At 37.3% G+C, this 26,168-nt stretch overlaps 2 protein-coding genes across 3 annotated transcripts; one reads left to right on the plus strand and one right to left on the minus strand.

The window, feature by feature from the left end:
* Positions 1-135: 135 nt before the first annotated feature.
* UFD1 (ubiquitin recognition factor in ER associated degradation 1) lies at positions 136-7,330 on the minus strand. The gene is made up of 12 exons (XM_082773712.1): positions 7,203-7,330; positions 6,938-7,070; positions 6,265-6,297; positions 5,337-5,458; positions 4,809-4,939; positions 4,325-4,397; positions 3,586-3,654; positions 2,971-3,036; positions 2,633-2,680; positions 2,161-2,249; positions 1,351-1,432; positions 136-935 (listed from the first exon to the last, which is right to left on the minus strand). The coding sequence occupies exons 1-12, from the start codon at positions 7,203-7,205 to the stop codon at positions 861-863; spliced, it is 924 nt and encodes a 307-aa protein (XP_082629838.1). The 5' UTR covers positions 7,206-7,330; the 3' UTR covers positions 136-860.
* Positions 7,331-7,764: 434 nt separating this feature from the next.
* CDC45 (cell division cycle 45) lies at positions 7,765-22,087 on the plus strand. 2 transcript variants are annotated; one of them, XM_082773838.1, is made up of 19 exons: positions 7,765-7,832; positions 8,821-8,880; positions 9,193-9,285; positions 9,760-9,897; positions 10,535-10,678; positions 11,698-11,753; positions 12,368-12,416; positions 13,210-13,271; positions 13,661-13,711; positions 14,467-14,586; positions 14,978-15,109; positions 15,526-15,624; positions 15,868-16,029; positions 16,228-16,366; positions 16,747-16,830; positions 17,954-18,072; positions 18,867-18,943; positions 19,723-19,789; positions 21,043-22,087. In XM_082773838.1, the coding sequence occupies exons 1-18, from the start codon at positions 7,782-7,784 to the stop codon at positions 19,785-19,787; spliced, it is 1,701 nt and encodes a 566-aa protein (XP_082629964.1). In that variant the 5' UTR covers positions 7,765-7,781; the 3' UTR covers positions 19,788-19,789; positions 21,043-22,087. The 2 variants fall into 2 exon arrangements, with proteins under 2 accessions (XP_082629964.1, XP_082629965.1); XM_082773839.1 differs by lacking the exon at positions 21,043-22,087 and adding an exon at positions 20,901-20,988.
* The last annotated feature ends 4,081 nt before the right edge of the window (positions 22,088-26,168 follow it).

Raw genomic sequence — 26,168 nt, forward strand, 5'->3', positions numbered from 1 at the left:
TCGGTCACGTGACCGCCCCCCCCCCCCCCCCCCCCGCCCCGCTCCCCGGGCCGCGGGTTCGAGGCCGCCCTCGGCCCGGTCCCGCCACCGCCACCCCCCGCCCCCCAGCCGGGAAATCAGCACAGCAGGCGGGCACACGGTGGGTATCGAGGAACCTTTACTCCAGGATTCAAGCCGCGACCGAGGAAAGAGCAGTTTTGCGGTTTTACTCGGCTACCCGCCCCCCCCGGGTGTGGTGGCAGCGAGGTTCCTGCAGGCAGGGCTCTCTCTGTGTCCTCGGGCAGACAGCCAGGTCCTGCCTCTCCCTACGCCTGCCATCAGTTTCCTACAACAGGTTACGGTATCTCAACTATTACATGGCATGTTATTAATTATAAATATAAAAAGCAATTACAGGGGTCCGTGTCAGAGCCTGGGATTCCTTAGGCTGCATCGTAACCCAACACCTGAAGCTAAGATCAAAGAGACTCCCTGCACGCCTAAGTGTTAGGCTTCATTTGCACCACACCAAAAAGCTTACCTGAAATTGTGGCAAAACTTAGATAGAGGAAAATATCAAGCACAGAGCAACAGGAGACCATCATCACTCAGGATATAAGAGGGTAGGATGTACTCTAACAATCAGACCTTTTAGTAAGGTAGAACTGCTTGGTTTTCCTTCTCAGCTCCATCCAAGATACGCTTTCCCTCTTTACAACACATACAAAGGACCGCTTCAGAATTCCTAGAACTTAATTTTCAACTGAAAATTAAGACAGTCTGACAGCACAGTGTTCCTGTGTTGCAACTGCAATAACTAAGATCCATTATGCTGCAATTGTTATTTTATTTTCCTCCTAACTGTCTGATGGTTACACAACTTAGGGCTTTCTTCCCTTTTTGCGCAGGGACTGGCCTTCTCCTGAAAAGGCAATAAACCGACTTCCAGATTCATCCTGGATAAAGGAGAGAAGAAAAAGATGGTTATCTCTTTGCTCTCTGCTTATGCATGATCAAAGCTGAATGATCATTATAAAGAACGCTCCATCACAGCAGCAAAACACTCTATACATTTCACATTCTTAATCTATATAATAATCACTTTTTTCCTGGAAATAAAACATGAGCACTTCTGTGACCTTTCACCTGCTTGGAACAAGTATTCTCTGACTTACTAAATTTATATTGGTCCTATCTTACATCAGCAAACAAGGACATTGGAGGTTGTTTTCATCTAAACCAAACTCACTAATGCTGCTTTTTAACAGAAGTACGCTGGGAAAAATCAAGTATGGAGAGGGAAATCAGACATTTGGGCAATGGCTTGAATGTTCTAACTGTGCAGATTTGGCAGGATCCAACCTCACTTACCTCTTCAACTTTCTTAACGAGTGGACGTGAGTTTCTAATGAACGTGATTCTACCAATCTTGAAGTCATAGTTGGGTATTCCTCTGGAAAAGCAGCATAAATACATTATGAAAGAAGAAATGTTACACCTACCTTCAGTGAAACGTGATATGGAACACAGCGAGACCTATCCTATGCCTTTCAACACTGTGCTAATACTGGCTGCAAAATTTTCATTACAAGTTATTCCAGATTTAAACCACTGAATTTTTTCCTAAAGGCAGGCATACGGTACATAAAGTAAGTAATGAGAAACTGGAGCTGATGTAGGAGGTTGACTGTAGGCATGTTTATACATAGCCTGTGGTTTCCATGGGGCCAGGGACACCCTTTTCCAAAAGAGTTCAAGTATTATTATGACACGCATACATGATAACACAGAAACACATCCCTGCGCACTTCCATTAAGCCTGAATTTAGAAGCTTTTGCAAAAAGGCACAGCTTGGCACTGGTTACCCACTCATCTCAGAAAAAGATTTCACATTAGAAAATTAACAGGAACTCTGAGCATCACTCAGTCCAGTCAATACCTGCTGCCTTTTCCCTCTTATCTTCTTCTCCAGAACCAGAGTTAAGAAAGTTTTGGCAATATTTATTAACTTAGAATCTGCACCTTAAGTAGTTAGGGAAGTCACAGTCTAAAAAGCAAGACTGGGTATTTTTAAATGCAAACCTTTAAGGAAATTAACTTGTTTATATTGTAGGAACATAAAAAAAATACACTCAAACACAGATTCTTCACTTACTGACAACTGATTGAAAAAGACATACCTTCGAATATCTCCTGGTTTAATTGGTGATGGACTAGGCTCAACACCTTTCTTCTTGCCATCCAATCTGTTCCCAGAACCAGAGAATGCCTATGTACACAAATAAGGGTTTTAATTTAATGGTATCTTGTATCTGAAAGCACACTGCACAGAGATATCGCATTCTGTGAAAAACTCACTATCACTTTTATTTATTTTAGTCAGTATGTTTCTTTCTATTCAAAGTACATATAATAAGCTGATAAACCCTGGCTATAGGTGTACATCTCAGTCATCTGTTTATCGACTGGCCTATTAAGGACAGCAAGCCACACCATTTCTGGCTGTAAACACCACAGAACAGTTACAGACACTTGCCAATTAATAACAACCACACCTATAAGAGTTCTTTGAGGTACTGGTATTTGGCAGTTGTTTGGAACACCCTTCCCTCATGGTTTCACAACACTCAGAATAGAGCATAGAGCACTTACACGAAATCCTACGTCACTCACATATCCACTGTGGTCTGCTTCAACATCCTGTGAGGGAAAAAACAAGTTACTTCATTGTGTTCATGTTGTGATAGGAAAAACAAATGAAAACTGTTCTTTATACTTCTTAACAAACAAAACTTTAGAAAAAAAAAAAAAACTATTTCCAAAAATCAACAGTTGTTAAACAACCATCAACGAAGCAAAAAGCAACTGATCAGTACAGCTTAGTCTTAGCAAAGCATTTCAGGGAAAAAAATATGTTGGTGCTCACTGCTCCATCACAACTGAGGCAGATTACTAGTGAATGCATTTTGTAAAATAGTAGTTTAACTTACTGCGGTATCTTCATGTTGTGCACTTCTTTCCGGTTCTTTGTACCCCAAAGGAGCATCAAAATCCACCTATTTAAGTAGGATAAATAAGCATGACTGATATTTCTCTCTTAATCATATGCTATATACTATTATTCCTCAAAACTTCACAAACTAATGCTCCATTTTAATCTAGAAAGAACTAGGAAGAACCTAAATATTTGTTATTTTAGTTTGGGAAAAAAAAAAAAAAAAAAAGCAAAAAACACCACCACAATAAGCCTCCCAGGGATGAATCTTAGCATGCAATTGAAACAGACCAGTAAAACAGCACCCAGTGCCACTGGAGATTTAATCAAGACAGGCTCTTAAATAAGACTCTATGGATTGTAAAACATGTTGAATCTAAACATGAAATTCCAGACGCTGAAGTCACCTGATGGTACATGAAGTGCAGATCATGATCAGAGACCTGAGGCGTGGTTACAAGGGTACATGGAGTGCCTCCCTATCCCATCTGATTCTGCCTTTCCTGCAGCACCAGACGTGTTTGGTGTGCAATGCTATCAGTGAGCAAGATGCCCTCTCCTTTGGGGATGACACAGTAAAACCAGACTTCCCACAACAGTTTTAACTTACATTCATATCACATTCTATGATGGACACAGCCTTATCTGGTTTGGTCTCCATTACCCGAAGCTCGTAGATCTGAAACAATTATGATAAATATTTTAAGATTGTCCATCTAAAAATGTGCAAAGGAGTTCAACTTACATATAAGAAAACTAATGCTAAGACTTTCTCTGCAGAAAAAAAATGCCTCTAAAAGAATACAACAACAAAGATTTAAATTTAAGTATGATTGCTATTTTGTTGGAGCTAGAGAACCTATCTCTTCCTGAACTCTTACTGTACCTTAATATGCATGTTTGAAGTTAAATTTTGGATTCAGGCTAATTTCTGTCCCATGATTTTTAAGAATTTCAACAGCATTATATTTTTTTCCACTCATGAGCCAAAAACTAGTAGTTAAACATCAGCTCGGAAGAGGACATAACTGACCCCCTTTTTTCTCCAATGGAAAACTGATTGTGAAATCTACCGTCTGGGATCACTTGTCAACAATGTTGCACAGCTCCATGCTGATGAGTCAAGCACCAACATTCAACGATTGTGCTTAGTCTCCCAAATGATCAAATGTGCGTGTGCTGCCAGCAGCTTTACCTACTAATACTCAACTATGATTACATGTTGTGAATAGATTTTAAAGTGGTCACAATCTACTGAAATACAAAGAACTTTACATTGGACAGAATTTGTTTCATCAAATCAGTGTTATCTAGAGGAAATCTAAGTGGAATGGAGTTGTATGCCATACCTTCTCATTGTAGTTGATGGCAATAACGTCCCCAGTAGTTAGACAAGCAAAGTTTCTCAATGCATTTTCTAATCTTTGGAGTATGTTAAGATGAATTGTTTGTTTTCAGTGAAACATCAAAGCTTTCAAGTTACTATGTTACAGAACTCTTGATTTGTGGTCTCTCAAACATGGCTTAAAAGTCATCAGCACACAGACAGCCTTTTAATAAACATCAAGGTGTACAAGTCCTTCTGGACATGGTCTAACAGCCGCTTAAACTCTTTGAACTTTCAGCTGAGATTTACGTTTCTTCACACTCCAGGCTATGCTTTGTGCCGGCAGTCTGCAACATAAGCTCTCCCCGATTTTTGTTTTCAGAAAGAGCAGTAGTAGTTACCTATTGCTGGAAAAGCACGAGCCATGTCTGAAAAGCTAGCTCTGCATCATTACAATTTGGGAGAAAACCTCCATTCTCTGCTCCACTGTTGAATAGAAAGGATACACAGCTTTGGGGTTGGTGATGTCAAGAAAATCAGGACTCTGTGGCTGAAATTTCGAGTAAGTGGCAACTTGAAGATTAACACTCTCCACTTGTACCAGGCCTCCCTCTTCCAGCAGCAAGTTCTGCATCATCTGCAAGAATAAAAACAAAGACATAAACCAGTACATTAACACTACTGATGTCTTTAATTCTCTTTCCTTTACATTTATTTGTTATTTTAGTTTGAAAAAGCCCTATATATTCTCTTTACTTATATTTGCCAGGGCCACCATCTTCCCTGAAATGCACCAGTTTATGAAGTCTTAATTTCAGGAAGAAAACAGTCAAGTGCAGCTTAAATAGCAACCTGCTTTGCATACTTGGTTAAACTCCCACTGAGGGAAACCTGAGCTGTGACTGAAAGCCGCTTTATGGACATTACTAGCAAAGACATGCAATTTCAAGAAAATTATGCCTCTTTTAATGTTACACTGGCAACTCATTAATCCTGCTCTTCTGGTTTCGACAGTTCAGCACAAGACAACTCACCCAGTGTGGCAGGTAACATATGCCCTCATCAGCCACAAACTCAAGCACTCCACAGTGTGTCATTCGGTCTGAATTTTTATTCGTCAGCTTAAATAGCATCGGGTAAGTAATATTAAGTCGGCCTGGCAAGAGAGGAGAAAAAATATTTGCTAAAAGCTACTAGCACATTTCTGAAGTTTTCAGAGATTGAACACTAGCAAAAGTACGGGCCACAGGAAAAGAGAGGATTTCCCCCCCACACCACCATTATTCCAACTTCATTCTCTCCTGGATTTGTACTTTTGGAGATACCTGAATACTGTATTGTCATTGCACTTCAAGCTTTAAGTGCCTCTTCAATGTTTTCCCAAGCTCAGAGATGGGTATTTGCAGAGGAATCTATTATTGCTATGCCTTTGTGTTGTTATCGGTTAGTTCCTACCTATACTAACATCCCTGACTATTTTAAGAATAGATCCTGACCTATTAGAATCACTGTGAGAAGTGAGTTAATACTAAAACTCAGAGGGGGGAAAAAGCCTTAGCTAAAGAGCCAAGTAAACACCATTAACCCTACTTTCAAAGTTCATTTTTCACTTATTGTTTTTTGAAGACAGAATTTTGTTTCAGACAGCAGCATCCAGGCAAAGCAGATTGAGGTTAAGAATCCACTGGACTAACTATTATACTGAGTATGCCATTAATACTTAATAAGTATTGATTCACGTCTCAGGCAGGCTGATGCTTCAGTTGTCTGTACTCAGACAGCCTTCCTCCACTCCTTTAATTCTGAAAAATAAAATTCCTCCAAAATACATTTTTTGAGTAACTTAGTCTCATAATCTCAATTTAGATTGGATTCAAATAGGTAACTAAACAACTGTGGTATTTGCTTATGCTTTTACTCATATTTCTAACAGTGTTATTCCAGAACAAAATATTCACTTACTGAGTTGATCCAGAGCAGAGGGTGGCATAATTACTGCAGAAATGAAAATGAAAGTAAAATTAGGAAAATTACAGCTGTATAAAGATAAGCTTACACACTATTTTATTACTACATCACCTAGGGTTACATTTGTTATAGAAACTCCCGTAAGCTCATTTTTGAGCCAGAGATTCCAGCAGAATCAGTCACGAGTGTATCTGCTAGCCTGGAGATTTCAGAATTTAATCACAAGTAAGGGAATGCAGGGTTTTACAAACTGTGGTACTGAAGGAAGTGCTTCCTAGAGATAATTGTTTGTGCTCATACAATCGATTGAAGAATGCCAGCTCTGAACAACACCGCGTTATCCCGACAGCCTGACACCCAGCGGGCCGATCTATTTGCTTTGTGCGAGCTCGGTGAGCTGCAACGAGGACGGGGCAACGAGACTTTAGGGTGTAAGCTCCCACAGCTCACCGCGGGGCCAGGAATTGGCCAAGAGACTTTGACAACAAACAGCGAAGTGCCTGCTAACGCTCACAGGCCAGGACCCGCTCCTCGGTAAGCTGTAACAGAGCGGTCCGGGAAAGCCGAGCCTTCCTCCTCCTCCTCCTCCTCGTCCCCCGGCTCCCCCCCGCCGGGAGCAGCCCCCCGGGCCCGCCCCTGCAGTAGTCAGAAGAAAACAGGCACATACTCTTCCCGCCTTTCTCCACATCTGACCTGTCATTCGGCCCGGCCAGCATGGACACGGAGAAGCAGCGGTACTGCGTGGAGAAGCGGTTCTGGAACACGCGGGGGATCGGGTGGTCGAACATGTTGAAGGAGAACTGCGGGGACAAGCACACGCAGCCCGCCGCGTCAGAGCGGACCCCGGCCCTCCGAGCCCTCCGCGCCATCCCCTCAGGGGACGAGCCCCCCCTCCCCGCTTCCCCCAGCCCCCCCCCCGGCCCGGGCCTCACCATGGCGGCGGCGCGGGGCCCGGCGGCGCTGCGGGCGGGCGGGGCCGCTCAGCCGCCGGACGGGGCGCGGCTCCCCGCCCCCGCGGGCCACCCCCTGGCCGCGGCCATCTTGGGTGAGGGCGGAAGGCGGGGAGGACGGGGAGAGCGGCTCGTCCCTGAGGTGGCTGCGGGGGGCTGTTCTGGCCTCCCGGCTCCCTCTCGGTGCGGGGGCGGCGAGGAGGCCCGCTCGGGGTTTTGTCGGGGCGGTTTTAGCGGCAAAGCGAGAATGTTGCCCTCAACAAAGATGGCGGCAGCGGCGACCAAAAAGCGGCACGGTACTTCCGGCTGGCCCCCTTCTGTCATTGGCCGGCTGAGCACGTCGCGACGCTTTTTCTCCAATCTCATTGGCGAGCAACGCGAACGGTTCGGACGCCTCGCCCAATCCGTGCTGAGAAGAGGAGATCCCCGCTTTCCTATTGGCCAACCAGCCGCGGCGGGAAGCCCAACGGGGGAGCGGCGCTGCTTTGGCGCCCACTTTGAGTGGGGGCGGCCCGCGGCTGCCGCTGTTCCCCCGCCGCCGCCGCCGCCGCCGCCGCCGCCATGTTCGTGTCCGACTGCCGCCGAGACTTCTACGAGCGCATCGTCAGCCAGGTGCGGCCTGCAGCACTCAGGCGCTGCCCCGCGGCCCCTGGGGGCTTCCAGGCGGCGGCAGCCCCCTCAGGGGTTCCCCGCGGCGGCGCCCGGCGCCTCACGGAGCGGGGCGGCTCGGGCTGAGGCGCCCCCGGGCTCGCTCCGGGCCCCCTGAGGCGCTGGGAGGGCTTCAGGGGCGGGCTGGGCGCTGTGGGTGTTCGCCTCCGTCTGTCGTGTAGCCGAGGTGTCCCTGCCTCTGCTTTTGTTTGCTCGTATGTCTCGTTAACAGTTGTGATGCTGCTTGTCCGGACCCTAAATCTTGCGTTTGTGTTGTCTTTGGGGCTTACCGTGAAGTATTTCTTAAAGCTGTTTGCCTCTTCTCATTTTTTACCCTCAGTTTGCCTTTGTTTTGGTTTGTTTTTCTCCCCTATGGGTCTGTATCCTCAAGGTAAAGCTTCTATTGGTCAGTCTTCTCGTGCTCAGCCTGTGAAGATTGTGCAAGTGAAAGTATTTCTCTCGCCTTCCCAGCTGTAAACAAAAATCGCCAAAAACCCAAACAGGAGATCAGTTGTTCAGCCTAAATCAAGGCTATTTCAGGAGTTGTTTTTGTCCTGATTTCCTACAGGCTTTCATTAATTAAAGCTGTTTCAGATCACATGCTAAAACGTACGCTATTCTAGGTGTGTAAAGAAAGAAGTTGCAGGGCTGACCAGCTCTGAACCTTCAAAATTATACACTGTTCACAGCAACCTGAAAAAGTACATTTCCACAAAGCAGCTAACGTATTTTAGGTGTAATTTCACCACTTTAAAGTGAAGTTGTTTATGTTTATAGGGATCCAAGCAATTAATTTTGCATGTAATGCTTGTTGAGAATTAATCCTGTTTTAAGCTTATAATGATCTCTCCTTAAATTTTTCTCTTTCTGTTCTTACAGTGACTGTTTCACATGCTACCACATTAGATTTGACACCTATGTTGTTAATACTATTCTTCTATTATTTTTGCAGCGTGTTCTTCTTCTTGTGGCTTCAGACGTTGATGCACTTTGTGCGTGTAAAATACTCCAAGTAAGTCTATGTCATTATCTTTGTAGACTAATGGTGAAAGAAAAAAACAATACTGGGATCCGTTCAGTAGGTTTGAACTGGGAAAAGGGTGAATGTTGAAACTAATCTAGTGAAGTATTTTCTTCATGAATCATAACGTGGACACCTCACAAATCATACTCCTGAAGTTTGTGTAGATTCGTTGTTTCATAAATTTTGAAGACATTTATATGAAAAAGAACTGTAGCATAGCCGAGCGTTGTAGAAGATGTTTCCCCACCATACCTAACAGCTGTTTTTTTCTTTTTTTTTTTTTTCTTTCCTCCATGTTAGGCTTTATTTCAATGTGACCATGTGCAATATACGCTAGTCCCAGTGTCTGGATGGCAAGAACTTGAAACTGCCTTTCTCGAGCATAAAGATCAGGTAAAAAAAAAAAAAAATATATATATATATATATATGTATATATATATAAAACAAAACAAAACAAAAAAGTTTGCAGCTTATCTGATATAGGGGTGTACTGCCTCCCTTTCCCCAACTTAGAATGTCAATAATACTATTATTTGTTGCCTCAAAACAATGGTTAAATTTTAATATACCAGTAACAAATTTGTCAAGTCCTTAACATCAACTCGTTTCTGGTTGATTCAACTTAAGTGTGCACACATTGAGATGTGAGAAGTGGTGGGGTTGGGTGTCCAACATCCCATCATAAATTTGGTATGTTGCCTTACACTTTCTTCTGTTCTCTGAGGCATCAAACAACAGGGAGTAAGTATTGGTTTTGGCAATGATGAGTGCTTTGGAGTTTTGTAAAGGTATTTTCGATCTTCTGTTTACTGCTAATTGAAATGAAAAGTTCTTTCTTTTTTTTTTTTTGTTACTTCTGTTTGCAGTTCAAATATTTTGTTCTTATTAATTGTGGTGCCAATGTTGACCTGTTGGAGATCTTGCAGCCTGAAGAAGACACTTTTTTTTTCGTTTGCGACAGCCACAGACCTATCAATGTTGTGAATGTTTACAATGAGACACAGGTAAACTGTTCTTTTTTTACAGCTTGTGTAATAAAACTGTTGGCATGTTTCCTGTTGTGTGTGGGTGTCTGAACGCTTCCCTGTGTTTTGCAGCACCTTTTACAGCGCTAGCAGTAGGTCAGGATGCACTGCTAATGGATATGTCCAGTAATAATGTTCACTATCAGAAAAAAAATACTCTTTTCAGTTACAGAAAACTATAAGTAGAGTGATAGCTGTCAGCAATAAACATCAGCTTAAACCTACTGCTACAAAACAAACTGCTAGAAATTGGAAGATAAGCATTCTCTACAGTGTAACATTTATTATTTCTCAGTATCTAGCAACAGCTACAATCTGAGCAATCTGAGCTCAAATTATTTGAAAGCATGGCTTTAACCAACCACAAATAATTCAGTAATGCTCTAACTATAATTGTACTGATAAAGAATACCGATCTTAATCCTATGAGGCATAAATAAACATGGTCTTGATAAAACACAAATACTGTTTTTTAATAAAAACAATGAATAACAGCCAAAATAAATTTTTAGTTTCTCTTCTTAAGTATCTGAAGCTTTCCCGTTTGTCATTTGAAATATTTTCTAATCACTGAATAAGGTACTTTACTTTAAAACACTTTTTTTTTGCTCGCTAGATTAAGCTGTTAGTTAAACCAGATGATGATCTTGATGTTCCTGCTTATGATGATATCTTCAGAGATGAAGAGGAAGAAGAAGAGGAGTCAGAGGCTGAAAGTGATGGGTCAGAACCTTCAGATAAGCGTAGACGTTTTGAAGAGGTTTGTTTCTTCTCCTTCATTTTGAAAAGAAATAAAATAAGTTATTACATGTACTTACAGGAGGTTAAATCATGACTTTTGATTTTTAAAACTTAAAAAATTGTGTAAGATTAGAAGGTAATCTATTATGACTACTAGAGTTTCACTTGCTTAGAATGTTTATCTAAACTGCACAGAAATATTTTCTCCTTATAAAAACAAACCTAACCTGAACTTGAAGCTGTTTATACATAATACTGTCTCTGTGTAATTGGTAAACTGAAGTAATCTATCTCTGATTACGTGCTCTGGGCTTCTTAGTCTAGCAAAAAAACCTATCTAGCTATTAATTTTATTTTTATTTATTTATTTAATTTATTTAATTTAAAATAATAATTTTAGAAGACAGATCACAAATAATTTAGAAATATATTATGTTTGTCCTTTTAGCAATAAATTAAATGAAGTATATTTATGTATAAATTTGTTATGTGTTGTTTGTAGCGGATTTTCAATTTATATTGTTCTAGGTAGCAAAGGCATGAGACTAGCAACATTGACTCCATTAAATGTAAAGACATCCTCAAAATTTATAGATATATTAATATTTTTCTATTAACATAGTATATTTTTCCTACTCGTCTAGAAAAAGTATTTAATAAGAAAAAACAAGTGCCAGAAAACTGAAGTCAAATCCATAAATACGTTTGAATCTATTAAGTATTTCAGAAAGATACTTAGATTTTTTTCAGGATGCTGCTGCTGTTTATAGAGCTTAAATATACAGCGAGTGACTTTATTCTGAGTTTGATTAATTATTTCATTTTTATTTTTTATCAGTGTCATTTTTATGTTAGAAACTGGTAAGATGCAGCGTTAATATTGAAAATGCTGTTTACTGAGCCTTTTCCTGCTAGATATCATTAATAGGAATCATTCTTTTAGGTCTTGTTAGTGAGGATTTAGTTATTAATCTACCTGAAAAGTTGCTAACTTCGTATTTTTTTTTCTAGCCTTTTAACATCTAACTTAATTTGCAGGAGGTAATTGAGAGAACAATGAAAAGACGCCAAAGAAGAGAATGGGAGGCACGCAGGTGTGTTTGACTTTTTTCATGTTGCATATATTTTTTTTCTTTCTCTTTTTCTTTGATATAAATCTTGATACTATGGTGCCTGATTTGCAAGATGCTTTAGTTCTAGTTCTAATTTAGTTCTAATTTTCTTCAGCAAATGGAAGGAGATATTAAATATATTAAAAGTAAAACTTTTAAATGGATAATAATTGTAAATAATCATTTATAAATTGAGTAGCAAGAGGTTCGGTGCTTCACTACTAAGTAATCATAGTATTATTGCATCTATCTTGGGGTAAAATTTGTACAGATATCTTTCTTTGTAATTCCAGTCTTTTCATTTGGAATGAACAGGAACAAGTGATAAAATGGAGTATGAGGAATCAAGGGTTTCACAAGCTAGTCTTTTTTTATTTTTTTCTACAGTTCAGTGTGGCTTCCACATTGTTAAAAAAATTTAGAAAGTTAGAAAGTTTTCTTCAAGTTAGAAAACTGCCTTGCAGGAAAAAAAATGTTTAACCCAAGTTTTTTTTTTTTCTCAGTGCTAAAATGAAATTAAACTTGGAATTGAGAAATAATATTTTATACTTTGAATTGGATGCTACTTGATTGAATGTTTTTTCTTCTTCTTTTAGACGTGAAATTCTTTTTGATTACGAACAGTATGAATATCATGGGACCTCAGTAAGTATAAATGTTTCATTTGCCATAAAAACACAAGGTGCTACCATAAAGGTAATTGGATAATAACTGATGTTAGAATTGTCTAATACCATTTATATGTAGTAGTACTGTGTTTGATAAGATATGTCATATATTTGCAAGTAGTTTGACTTAGCAGTTTAATGTTTTCTGGTTGTGTGCATCCAGTTTTACTATTAATAAATTAGATATGTCTTATAAACAGTACTTGTTTTGAAGTACTTTTTTGATTGGGAGACTAGCCATTCTGACACAGTTGACAATACAATGTTAATAGTGGAGAAAAAGAGGTAAACCAGGATTATTAATGTTTTTGTTTGATATTTTTAATGCTGATATATATTTTTAAAAAAGTTGAGAGTGTCTTTTTTAATTTTAATCTTGATAAAAGTATCTATCCATACACAAAATACTTTTTACAAAAAGACTTAAAGATGGGGGGAACTTGTTTGTCTTTCTAAGTTTTCAAAGTGTCAGGATATCTCAAACATATGAAATAGGACACCAAACTGCTCTTTCTGTTGTCTAACCTCTTGTCTGATTACTTTTATATTTAAAGTGTTGCTTTATACACAATGAAGATTTACAGAGCTATATAAGATATTACTCACTCTGCTTAGTATCTTAAAGTAAGACAGCGGCAGGTTACCACACTTAAGTGTGACTTTCTTTAGTAGAATGCTGCTACTTGGCAAATTTAATGGTCTTCTATTTGCATAATGAAGTGAGAACTTTGTGTTCATCTATCCTCTCTTTTTGCTTTCTTTTTGTGTAGTCTGCAATGGTGATGTTTGATCTGGCATGGATGATGTCTAAAGACTTGAATGACATGTTGTGGTAGGTTGCCATTTCCATTTCTATAAAGACTACTAGCTTTGTTTAACAGTAAAAAGAGGCAAGTTTTCCCCAAACTGTTTGCTTTCAGTATGAGCTTCCTCAGTGAGTGTATGTCATAAATTGGAGGACAAAACTGCATAAATTAATTACAAGCAACCAACACAGGTTGGGTGTGAACAAGAGTATGAAACTACTATGTGTATGTCTGTTAAAGAAGAAATATATATAACTTTGTTACTAACTTCCATGTGGAGTTGGTGAATCGTTCTCCTGACCTGCTCTGTTACATACTAACAGATTTAAGTATAATATATATATATATTACTGTAATATTTCTTTAACTTCTTTTTTTTTTTTTTTCTCCCTACCACTCCCACCCCTAATTTTAGGTGGGCTATTGTTGGCCTAACAGATCAATGGGTCCAAGATAAAATCACTCAGTAAGAAAGCTTTTTCCTTTTTATTTTTTTTTTTGAGTACCTGAAAGCAATTAATAATGATCAGGAAACATGGGAATTTAATATTACACATGATAATTAATAAACAAGGGTATTAAATATCTTAATGATTACATGTGATCTGATGTCTTTTAAAAACAGGAAATGCATTAGAAAAACTGTGTTTTCCTAATATTTAGAGTTTTTAAACTGTTCACAAAATTATAAAACAATCATTTCTTATATTGGAAGAAATGGTGTTTAGTAGCAGCTTACTTAAATATGAGCTTGATATAGTCAAGAATTTATACAATCGTTTTATTAAAGAGGAAAAAATGCATGTTCCAGCTTCCTTTCTAATTTTGCTTGAAAAGTTTCAAGTTTTTTCATTCACCCCCCTTTTATCTCATACTAGATACCAGCAGAATTCTCACAGTATACATGTAGATCTTAATCCTGGTTTTCTATTGTTACTTATATACTAATCTCTAAAGACATAAATGTAATAAGTAACTAATTTCACTGGTCTGTTTGTCTCTTTGGGCTGGTTTTATTTTAGTTTTAATTGCCTGGGTATATGGCTGAATATTGAAAAAACATTAATGAGTAATTTTATTGTTGTTATTAAGATGTATCCGCAGTTTTTTTTGCTGCTGGTTGGCCAATGTGTAATCTCTAGGAAGCATTTTTATGGTGTCATAATCAAGTAGAAAAATACATAGGAAGATACTGAAGTGACAAATTTGTTTTTGTTAAAGAATGAAGTATGTGACTGATATTGGAATTCTACAGCGTCACGTGTCTCGCCATAACCACCGCAATGAGGATGAAGAAAATTCTCTGTCAATTGACTGCATGCGAATAGCATTTGAATATGAGTATCCTTGCCTAATATCTGGAAAAACGAACTCTAGCCATTTGATGAACCCCAAATGAGTTTTTGTCTAGGAAAAAAAAATCCCAAGCTTCTCTGCTACTCACAACAGAATTAAAAGAAATGGAAATTTTGAATGGCTTGTTGAACATAGGTCTCTCTTTCAATATCTCATGTGGCTTTATTTCAGCTTAACCCTTCAGATTTAGTTATGTGTCAGTGTCCCTTGTCTTGGGGTTTCATGCACACCTACATCTTTTAACTTTCTTATGGAATATGGGTATATACAATAAATAAGGACAATTTAAGACACCTACCAGTTAGGGAGTTTGGTAACTATTTGTAACTTTAAAGGACATTTATGTTTACAATTATTTTCTATAATTCCTGTTAAGTCTCCGCCTGGCACTTTATCAGCACTGGTCTCTGTATGAAAGTCTCTGTAATACTTCGTATACCTCTGCTAACCTTAAGCTTTGGTCTGTACAAGGGCAGAAGAGGCTACAGGAGTTCTTGGCTGACATGGGGTGAGTTTTAAAAATCTGGTTCTTAATTAATGGATCATTTTTCACTGAATTATATACAAATATTCAGACTATAGCAAAGATCTTTAAGTTTACAAGTACTCGATATATTGGTTTTTAAATATGATTGTAGGGCTCTCAGTAGGTTGTGGAGTCTCTTCAAGTTGAATTGTGCAATTTGGGTGTTGCTGTATGAGGAATACTTCAGCTATATGCCTTTACTGAGTAGTGGATTTGTAAGTAACAGGCTTTCTCACATCTGTTCCTTAATGACTAAAGAAAAAAGAATGCAAACAAGCTTAGTCAGGCTTCACTTGTTAAAGTATCTGATATTAACTAACATCTTATGAAGAGTAGGCAGGATATGTATCTGTTTCTTCTGGCTTACCTAACAATGTATTTTTTCCTTCTGTTTTTAGTTTGCCTTTGAAGCAAGTGAAACAGAAGTTTAATTCCATGGACATTTCTTTGAAAGAAAATCTTAAGGAAATGATTGAAGAATCTGCAAGCAAGTTTGGGTAAATTGTTTTAAATACAAATGTTTTATCTGAAAATGCTTTTCAATTAAGTTTAAGTGATTTTATATGAAGAGGATGGAACATCTTTTAGAAGACAGGGGTTTAGATTGACAAAGTAATAAGCTTGTTGTGACTGCTGAGATACGATTTGTCTTCATGTTCTTAAGGTCAGCATACTGAAGAGGTAGCTGATCAATGTTACTAATGTTGCTAATAATGTTTGCTGGCTTTGTTGTTTTGCAGAATGAAGGATTTAAGAGTTCAGACCTTCAGCATTCACTTTGGCTTTAAGAACAAGTTCTTAGCAAGTGATATAGTTTATGCAACAGCTTCTCTCATGGAGAGTATAGAGAAAGAAGGGCCCGAAACAACTAACTTCATTAAAGCTTTGGACAGTCTCTCCAGGTACTAAAAATGTATCTTCATTCTCCTCTAATTTTGTTTAGAGGATGTGGGTTAAATATCTAACAGATGCATTGATGCCTCACTAAAGAAAAAATGACGAAAATATCCACATGGATAGTGTTTAAAGGTGTCTTGCTGATTTGTGGAAAAGCTGCATCTTTACATATAAAATGTTTATTTTACTTTCCTCTGTTGCAGGGGTAACCTGGACAAACTGCACCAAGGACTGGACCTAGCCAAAAAGCAGTTACGAGCCATTCAGCAGACAGTAGCAAGCTGTATTTGCACCAACCTCGTGATTTCTCAAGGGCCTTTTCTCTACTGCTCACTCATGGAGGTCAGAATTCTATTTTTTTAGCAGTCTCATATTTGAGTGTTGTGTTTGTCTGTCTCATTTTTAAATAACCGTTTTCCTAACTGCTTGGCCCAATATAAATGACTTGATCAGAAATTCATAAAGAATCCATTTATCTGTACTGTACTGTACTGTGCTGGCTCAATATTATTATATACTCTGAAATTCACAAAGGAAGAATCTGTTCTCTCAAAGGAGAGGGCTTAATATCAAACTCCAATGGGTGATGTCAAACTCCTACATTGTAATGATTTTTGTTAGTGTTCTTTGAGCAACACAAAACTTCTAGACATGTCAGTAGCTATTAAAGGAATAAGTGGAAGAATCATCTTGCATTATAACTGAAATAATTCTTTTTCTAGGGAACACCAGATGTGAGGCTGTTTTCCAAACCAGTGTCTCTGTGCCTGCTCAGTAAATACTTGCTCAAATCTTTTGTTTGCTCTGTAAGTAAATCGGAAGCTTCTAACTTTTGGCCTGTGTAATGGTTATTGTTCTGTTGGATACGTGCAGTTGATTTATTAAAAATGTTTTCATAAAATCTTAATTGAAAGTTTTACTGCATAATTTTAGCATCTTTTTTAATGCTGTTCTAGGAAAGATATCTGCCTGGAAAACTTCCTAACAGTAGAAAGCTTTCAATACTAATAAGCTTGAAATATAAATTTTTCATGTAATTTTGTAAATTTGAAGGGACGTTATCACAAAACATGTACTTCAAAAAGTTAGCCTGCCACACACACAAAAGCAGCATTGCAGGACTGGTAATTTTTATCTAAAGATTTGTGTCCGTATAAAAACTGGTCTTGACAGCTAATGTAATTGAAATTAAATTGCATCTATCTTCTAAACTATTAGTGACATAAATTAGATTTTAAAGAACAAAGTTCTAATAACTTCTCTTCACAGTGAGCATTTACTAATTTCTAAATGAAACTTATGGCAGTCCAGCCTTGTCAGATTGCATCTGCCTGTCCTTGTTTTGGGAGTTTGACATGCTGAGTAAACTAGTCCGCTGCTAGGAGCGGAACAGCATTTAAAACTCACTGTGAAACATCTGTCTTGAGAACAGAACACTTTAAACAAACTTCTAAAGCATCTAAAAATGTCAACATCTTCATAAGTATTTTTGGATTTACTTAAATTACAAAATTTGTTAAAAGTTACAGCTTAGTGATATAAAAAAAATAGGGCAGGGATAATGATTTCTAGAGCAATTTCAATGAAAATTCTAATTTCAATGTAAAACAGCTATTGCTAAAAATTACACCCTGTCCAAGTTTTTAAGACGGTGGTGGTGTTTAAAGAGTTTTTTTCTTCACTGTAAATTTTATCTTGTCTCTCCATATCATGTCTGTGCTCAAATGGAATGCAAGATTGGAGAATTGACATGTTTGTCCTTAAAGTAAGAAAAAAGGAAACTAGGAGATTAGACAAATAAATCACTTTCTGTTCAAATGCATTATAGTTGTGTCCCTAGGTGAATATTAGTATTACTATCTCACATATTAAGCTGAAACTAAATTTTTTCCTGAGTTTGGTCTGACAAAGGGACTTTCTGTCTTCCAGACAAAAAACAAGCGCTGTAAACTGCTGCCTCTGATAATGGCTGCACCAATGGATGTTGAACAGGGAACTGTGATCATGGTGGGGATTCCTCCAGAGACAGAAAGTTCTGATAAAAAGAAGTAAGGATCTTGTTTGAAAGTTCTGACTAAAGGTTATCCATAGACTTTTGCTTTCTCTGAAACAATTGAATGTTTCCTGTGCTTGCTGTATATATTGACTTGAACTGTATCTTTCTTAAAAATGTGCTTTTGCATATTGTATAAGTGAGATGCTTTGAGGGAGGATATAGGTGTTTTCTAGCTTCCTTGTACATTTTTTCCTCCATCTTAACTACTTATTTCTTTGTCTTAAAAAAGAAAGGGAATTCTCTATATGTCCTATGACTTCATTTCTTAAACCCTACAATGTTAAGATTTTCCACTTACTCAAGTGAAGCGTATGTTGAATACATGAGACATAAAAAAAAAAATCTAGATGTTTTTAGCTCTCAGCAAGAAAAAGTTCCATGCTTCTGCATGTTAATGTCCTTTTCTGTAATACTCATTTTAATATTTATTTTCCTGTGAAAATGAGGTTAGTTAACTCTTAATAGCTAAGTCCTGACTTTTCACAGTATCTGTCACATTTTACAAAAGAGCTGAGTGGTTATGAGAGAAGACTTCAGTTTTAATTTAATAGTTAATACTAAGTTAGGAAGGATGGTCTTATTTGATTCTTGTATGCAGTGCTTAAAACAAATGGCCATCGTGCATCCTCTGTAAATGCCATGTGCTTGTAGGCAATTGTATGTACTTCAGAAAATACATATTGGGAGGGAAAGTATCTATCTTTTCCTTGAATGAAGTACTTAAGAAATATCTAGTCTCTTAATGAGTGGTATATATGATTAACTCATGTTTCTGTTCATCTTTAGCTTTTTTGGAAGAGCTTTTGAGAAAGCTGCAGAAAGTACCAACTCGAGGACTTTACATAACCATTTTGACATGTCAAGTGAGTAATACTGTATTTTATTTCACTTATTTCACTCACAACATAGTCCTTTAGGGGTCAGTGTTTACACAGCCTCTGTAAAGCATAACGAGTATAGACAATATACTCATTTGTGTATGTCTTATATGTGTTTAATTTTTGCATCTATATTACATGCTGTTCCCGAGTCTAGTATAAACACAAACTGCGTATTAGTTCAGCAGTCTTTGTAAGTGGTATCGTGCAAAAGGTATAAGCTACATAGCAGAGGTGTTTGAATCTTTTTGAGACAATGTAAATTTTGCACACTAATGATTTTAAAATGTGCACTTCAGTTAATCTCTGAGGTTATCTGAGGGTTTTTATATGTAGCAGCCAAACCAGGCATGATATTGATGTTATGAGGCAAATGCTTTATCAAGTATTTGAAAAGTGAGATACTTATGCAATGAGATTTTCCTACCTTTGTACGTGCTTACAAGAGAAGCACAGTTTAATTCGATGTGCTTTGATAGTGTATGCATGTTGAACATAACAAAGAAACGCACCCCCCAACACTCCTAGGTTTCAGACATGTGGTGGCTATATTATGTATGTCATGGCCACCTAGAGATCAGATTTTGCTGAAATCTAAGAGCGAAGTAAACAATGCACTTTGCTTTTTGTCCAAATAGTTTCTTTTTCCTTCTTGAAGTTGGATTGGACTATAAATAAGTATACTTGGAATTAATATTTGTCAAGCATGATACCTGAAGTATCTTTCTGTTATTGGATCTTCTAATAAGTATTTCATGTTTTAGTAATTGAATTGAAAACAGAAGATCGGAGCAAATTTCTGGATGCACTCATTTCTCTCCTGTCATAACGGTAAGATAGTATAAAAAGGATTAATTCAGAATTCAATCGCAGTTCAAGTTAGTAACCAAATGACATTCATGTATTATCTGTAGAATAATGCACCAACTTCCAATGAAAAATATATATAGAGAGAAAAGGAGATAAAAGTTTCTTACAAAGGCAATTGTTTATCCTCTTGTGAGGAGGCAGACAATGTATGAACAGAGTAATTTTTTTCCTTCAGACATGTAATTATGTTTCGTCATGAAGCTTTATAACAAAGCTTTTCTTCATTATTATTAACTTTCTGTGGCTTTTTAACTTCAGCTGGAGAAGGACCAGCTCTTTTTGTTGTGAGAGGAGATGAACATATTAGTTAATTGTGATTGATAGTCTGTCACTGACTTTTAATTATGGTAACTTGTTTGAGCTCAGGGTGGAATCTTGGCCATAAGAATACAATTCTTATTTTGAGGTTAATGTAGAATGTGCATTTATTTATTTATTTTTACTTCTACAGTGTTAAGTTTCATGTTAGTGTGTAGTTTTTGTCTGGAATAAAGATAGGCATTTAAGACCTTTTTTGTGACTATTTGCTTCCCAGTAATTCAAAGTCTGCTTTAAAGCTACTTTAGGGTAAGACAAGCTTTACTCTAGATCTAATGAGACACTACAATTGTTGCAGCTGTCTTCAAATATGGACTGCTTTACAATGATGACGTATTTTCATTGGTTTCTGTTTGTGTGTGCATATTTATCTCAGTCATCCGTGGGGATAGCTTGCTTTCTCCCAGAGAAGAAGCTAAACTAAATCATTTTGTAATGTTTGTTCAGAACAACATGTGAGACTGCCTGAAAGTATCTAAAGTAACTCCTGGTTCTTTTATGCCTAGACGAAGATTTGATCTTTTTAGTGTTCACACGTGAGGTAATCTCACAATGTTATCTTTATAACATTGTCTCACAATAATGAAACAAAGTCTCACAATGTTATCTTTATACCATGCATACAAAACAAAGCAGTAAGGTGAAGGCTTTGACAAGAGTCTGTGAATGTAGATAGGCCTAGGCAAATGACAAAATGACTTACCTTTTTTCAATGAGTATTGAAGCTACAATTTTTCCTCTTCTGTTCATTCAGAAGTTCAAAACAGTGGGTCAATAACTGCAGCTGTTCGTTAGACATCATAGCCATTCTTGGCTTCCAGGATTTCTACATCTGTTTGTTTCTTTGTTTGTACTCTATGGATCATTTCATATCGTCTTCTGTCCTCGTCTTGCAGCGATGCTTTTTGGCTCCTCGTGCTGGAAGCTGAGGATCAGATGCTCTGAAATTATTTCAAATGTTCCAAAGTTCATGGTGCTGCAGTTGTGATGTTCATCTCGTTTTTTTCTTAAATGTGCAGACAACAGGACTGTTGTTTTGATGTTTCTTAGGAGGTTAAGAGGATTTTAATCTGAGCACACAGATATTTAATACTGCTTCTTTGTAAAAACCTAATCCTTGTAATGGCAAGACGTGTCAACTTAGGTGTGTTTGTAAATTGAGTTTCTGTTTGTCAAACCTGCTTTTATTAGTAGATGTGATGTTTAGATATTGCTTAATCACAAAAAATAGGTTTTGAAGTTCTGTATTTATTTTTGCATTGTATTGCCGTTCAAATATTCTTTTAAAAATTTCTTGAATGCTTTTAATTTATCTTTTTTTATAAGAAACTGGTTGAAAACTCCCCTTGGACTTCTAGAGTATTGAAAGTCTTTTTTAATACTATCAGGTTGAGGTCTTGTACTTTAGTTGAGATAACTGCTTTGTGATGCAGGTTTTATGAATTTTAGGGCTTTTAAAATCTAAGTACTAAGAAACTGTCAAGTACCAGGTTAAAACAAAAACTATGGAGTACCGATATCAGTAAAACTTTTAGTCATGCATTGTGATACTGTATTGTCACTTGTATATTGGCTTTGGGAATAATTTTCCAGAAAGAAATCAACAATAATATGATAATTGTGCGCGGACTATAGCATTGTAAATACTGACAGACTAGATCTATCCATTTCTATAACAGAAACTTAATTTCATTCTGATCATATGAAATTTTATTGCTTTTTAGACTTATCCTGTTTCATATGGGGTGGGTATGTATATGTGTATGTTCAAAATTCTTTTTGTCTTGCCACGTTTGCTGGAATTATGAATTACTTTAATAGTTTCAGTGTACTGTAATGGATATGTAAAGGTTATGTATCATTGCGTCATACTTTGTACAGACTTTTAATACAAGTTAATTTAATATTAAATGTGATTTAGATGTAGCCAATGGAAAACTAATTAATCTATATATTTTATTCAAACAAAAGCATTTTTTAATGCTGTCATTTTATCTGAGCAATAAAATCCCTATGCCAAACTATGGTGACTAAAAAAGTTGTGCTTTCTTAGATTTAGTGCTGTGTTCAATACATGGCATAGTCTTGCGACTGGTGGGTATCTTGGCAAATCATTACCATTATTTTCTTTGAGGTTTTGTTTCTACTGTTTTTGCTTCATCCTCATTAGAAGCTCTGCGTGAATCCCTTCGTCTCACCTCACTAATTCTCATTTGCTGTTGTGTTCCCCCAACCCTTTGTTTTCTACTCCATTTCCCTGTCAGGGTATGTTTGATTTCTACTGCTACTGCATTTTCTTGCTATTCTGATAAATGCAGATCTTGCCTTGCATTAAAGAAAAGTTGAGTGTGTATGTGCATGTATGTATCTGTGTTAGTAGGTGACTATCACGTCTTAAAATGGACAAATTCACAGGCAAATTGTTCCTTCAGGATAAGCATATTGCGTTCTGCTGGGAGGATGAGAAAGGGGAGCTATTTTTTTGTGCTGGGATGTGTTGTTAATTGCTTTACTGGCCGGTTCTTTGACCTCCAAATAGATGTGTTAGTACATCAAGTTGTGGGTTGTGGATACTTTAAATGGAGAATAAGCTTTTTTTTTTTTTTTTTTTCTAGAGGTTCTAACTCTACTAACATCTACAGGAGTTGCCAAGAATGCTTTAGCAAATTTTAGAATTGATCAGCTGTTGAACTGATCCTAAAGCTATCAACTGTGGCCCAAAATCAATCAGTGATCCTAAATACTATATTTAAAAGAAAGTTCTTAAATCTGTTTGAGAATCTAAATGTTTCTGCCAATAGATAGAACTTCTAATGTGAACACTTTAGAATATCTGAAATAGTATCAGATACTTCCTATATAGTTTATTTTATTCTATAGAATTTGTAGATGGATACATTAATACTATTTACTTGGAGAAATGTTGTATAGAAAGATCCAAACTTGTGCAGTCCCCAGTGTGTAGATATATAAGTAGCTCAGTGCAAGAGCAGTAAATTGGTGGCTTGAGTGGCTCATTGAAACTGTGTAGGCTAGCAAATCGGACTCCTCTTACAGTTAAGTGTTGGGCAGAGACTCCAAGCCAAGAACTCTTGACATGGTTCATGAAGAGATTATCATGGGTTTGATTTATTTGCCCAAACAGAAAGTGTGGTTCTAACATGTCATTTTAAGAGAAATAGAGTACGAAGAAATCGGCTTACCCTCTTAGATGTATGGTGACATTCCTCTAGCAATGTCTGAATGCAAACAGAAACATTCCCTAAGGATTATATTTAAGCTGCAGTAACTCTTTTTCCTCCAGTGTATTTATTTGCTGTAGTGCTACAGCAAACTAAATAGTCTCATTTAATTACTTCTGTTTCTCCTACTGTTTTACAGAACAACGAAAGTACAAAATAAACGAAAATCCTTTAAGATTTCTTTTCTTTTTAAGAAAATAAAGTAACAAGCATTCTTGCATACCAAAATACTGAAGCAGCTGAACAAGCTGACTAAATCATGCCATTCCGGCACAGTGCTTCGTGATCGTTTTCTTTCTGGGGTGATAAGTTTAGACATAATTGAAATTGCATAGTAAGGACTTCATGATTAGAGTTGAAGTGAATCTCTTTCCACAGAAGAACTGTAGTGACTTAACAGACTTGTACTTAACAACATCAAGGTTGTATAGTGGTAAAAATTAATTCTTACTTCCTTTATTCTTCTTAAGAAAAACAAGAGCAAGTATTACAGCTTTTTTGTATGAATGGAGTTCTGGGTTTATACCAACTTGAACACAAAAATAACCACGGGGGGAGACCTGAGGGCCATTTAATCAGTATTTTGACCTCTAATGTCAAAAGCAGGTGCTAGGAAAGAGTATAGAAACAAAGCAATTCCATACGATGCTTCCTTCCACATGCAAACACAAGTACTCTCCCAGCCCTTGCACTCAAGGACATCCTGAACCAGATATGTTTTTTGTGCATTTGGTACCTGTCAGTAGTTATCTGCAAATCTGGATAACTTCCTCCTGAATCCTTGTAAAATTTTATCCTGAGCAATATTGTGTAGTGAGCAGATTGGTAGCTACACGTAGCTAGATGTTGTGTGAAAACATTCGAATCGTTAATATTTTTCTCAACTTCCCAATTGTTGGCCTATTTTGATGCTGTATGGTCCTTTCACATTTCCCTTGTGTACTCATTTTGTAAACCTCTCTTGTATTCCCCACAGTCAACTTTTTCCTGTCTGAAGAGTCACAGCTGATTTTTTGCTTTTACAGCAGCTGTTCTGTGTCTTGATTACTGTTGTTGTACCTCTCTAAATCATTTTCAGGCAGGTGAGAATAAAAACTGTATGCGGTATTCAAGATGCAGGTGCACAAGTGTTATCAAGAGCATAATCATGTTGCTTGTTCTCTCTTCTGCTTAATAGTTCTTAACACTCACCTTTCACTTTTTAACTGCTACTGTGCACCAATCTGATGATTGAATTGATACAGCTGTTGTGACACCAGTATGTCATTCCTGACTGGTAATAGTCCAAATTAGCATTGTTTTCTTGGCAGGTCCATCACTTTACACACATCCAAGCAAAATCTGTTCAGTGGTGATTATTTTTCCAAGTCAAAGCAAGAGCACAGTTAGTCTGCACTGAAAAACTGATAGGAAAAGTATAAGAAAAAAATTGTCAGACTCTCCATCACTGAATGATATGTAAGTGGATGTAGAAAATAAATTTTGGTAATTTGGTAATAAAAGAAGGCAAGAAAGTGAAACAGCCTAATACCAAAATAAAGATGATAAACTTTGCAATTTTAGAACTGAAATATTTTTGGAAGATAATTTCATTCTGTTCTTGTGAAAGTAAAAGCCTCTTCTTTCAGAAGTAAAAGACTTCTGAGCAAACTTATTTTGCAAATATTCACTTATTTGCTACCGTAAAACTTTTATATAAGAACTGAAAATATTCCTGGGCTGAATAGTGGGCAATAGTAGCTTTTATTTTTTCTTCCTCCTTGATCTAGTGGAGTGTGTATGTCTATCCTCAGACTTTTATGCTTTAGTATTTAGATGAAATTATGGTTGATAGTAACTGCTCTAGTTCTTGAGCCATAACAAAATCAGTTGCAGTAGCTGCTGTTTCTTCCTACTACTCACTCTGACTGCTGTCTTAAGCCAACTAATTTTATGGCAGAAGCAATAAAATGGAGACATTTTTCATTTGATTTAATCTAGTCTACCATTGACACTAGTTGGTTAGCAGAGAACAACCATTGCATTTAAATCTGATGATGTGAGAGCAATAAATCATTGTTTTAACCACTAATCTGGAGAACAGTGGTTTTAAGGCCTGAAAAAATGGAAGTTTTAAAATCCGTCTCTTGTATAGTAGATTTTTTGAAGATGACTTTGTCTTAAGTTGAATTGGCCACTGAGGGTGTGCTAACTTGCAAAGATGGGAGTAGAACAGAAGGGTATTTATAAAAAGGAAAGTTGGAATAATCAATAGGTTATCACAACTGAGGAAGAAACAAAACTTAAAATGTCTGGGACTGCTCTCAGCAGAGTAAACAGTATCATCATTTCATCGCTGGCTTTATGCGTATATCCGTCAGTCACAATGGGTTGGATTCCTCCATAGAGGGAATATTCTTGAAAACATTCCTCTGAAAGTTATTTTGAGGGTAAGTCTGGCTTGTTGAAGGGAAAGAAATGTTTGTTTCTCTAGATGGAAAAATTGAAGTCCCTCTTGGCTCTTGTGTACCATTGTTGGCTTCAAGGTGGTACTGAAAGTTCCCTTTGGATCAAATTCAAGGACTAAGGAAAAACTGCTGCCCAGGGTGGAGCTCTAAAGCACAGTGGCACCTTTATGCACAAGTCTCTAGGTTATAAAACTTCTTAGGAGGAAATATTACAAAACACTCACTAGGGAAAGAAAATGATGTGAACTTTTATTTCAAAATGCTGGAAGAGAACGTGATTGCAATTGAGTTTTGTTACTCCCGAAGTGGCAGAATTAGAGAAGCAAGACAATG

This window comes from Aythya marila (assembly GCF_965140915.1).
Source record: "Aythya marila genome assembly, chromosome: 17".
In the NCBI taxonomy this organism is placed as follows: domain Eukaryota; kingdom Metazoa; phylum Chordata; class Aves; order Anseriformes; family Anatidae; genus Aythya; species Aythya marila.

Coding starts and splice junctions, on each gene's coding strand:
- UFD1 (XM_082773712.1), bottom strand. Junction 3,037..3,585: donor TCATAGAATGTGATATGAAT/GTAAGTTAAAAC, acceptor CTACTTAAATAG/GTGGATTTTGATGCTCCTTT. Junction 1,433..2,160: donor AAACCAGGAGATATTCGAAG/GTATGTCTTTTT, acceptor CTGCTTTTCCAG/AGGAATACCCAACTATGACT.
- CDC45 (XM_082773838.1), top strand. CDS start 7,782: ATGTTCGTGTCCGACTGCCGCCGAGACTTCTACGAGCGCATCGTCAGC. Junction 9,286..9,759: donor TTCTCGAGCATAAAGATCAG/GTAAAAAAAAAA, acceptor TTCTGTTTGCAG/TTCAAATATTTTGTTCTTAT. Junction 12,417..13,209: donor ATGAATATCATGGGACCTCA/GTAAGTATAAAT, acceptor CTTTTTGTGTAG/TCTGCAATGGTGATGTTTGA.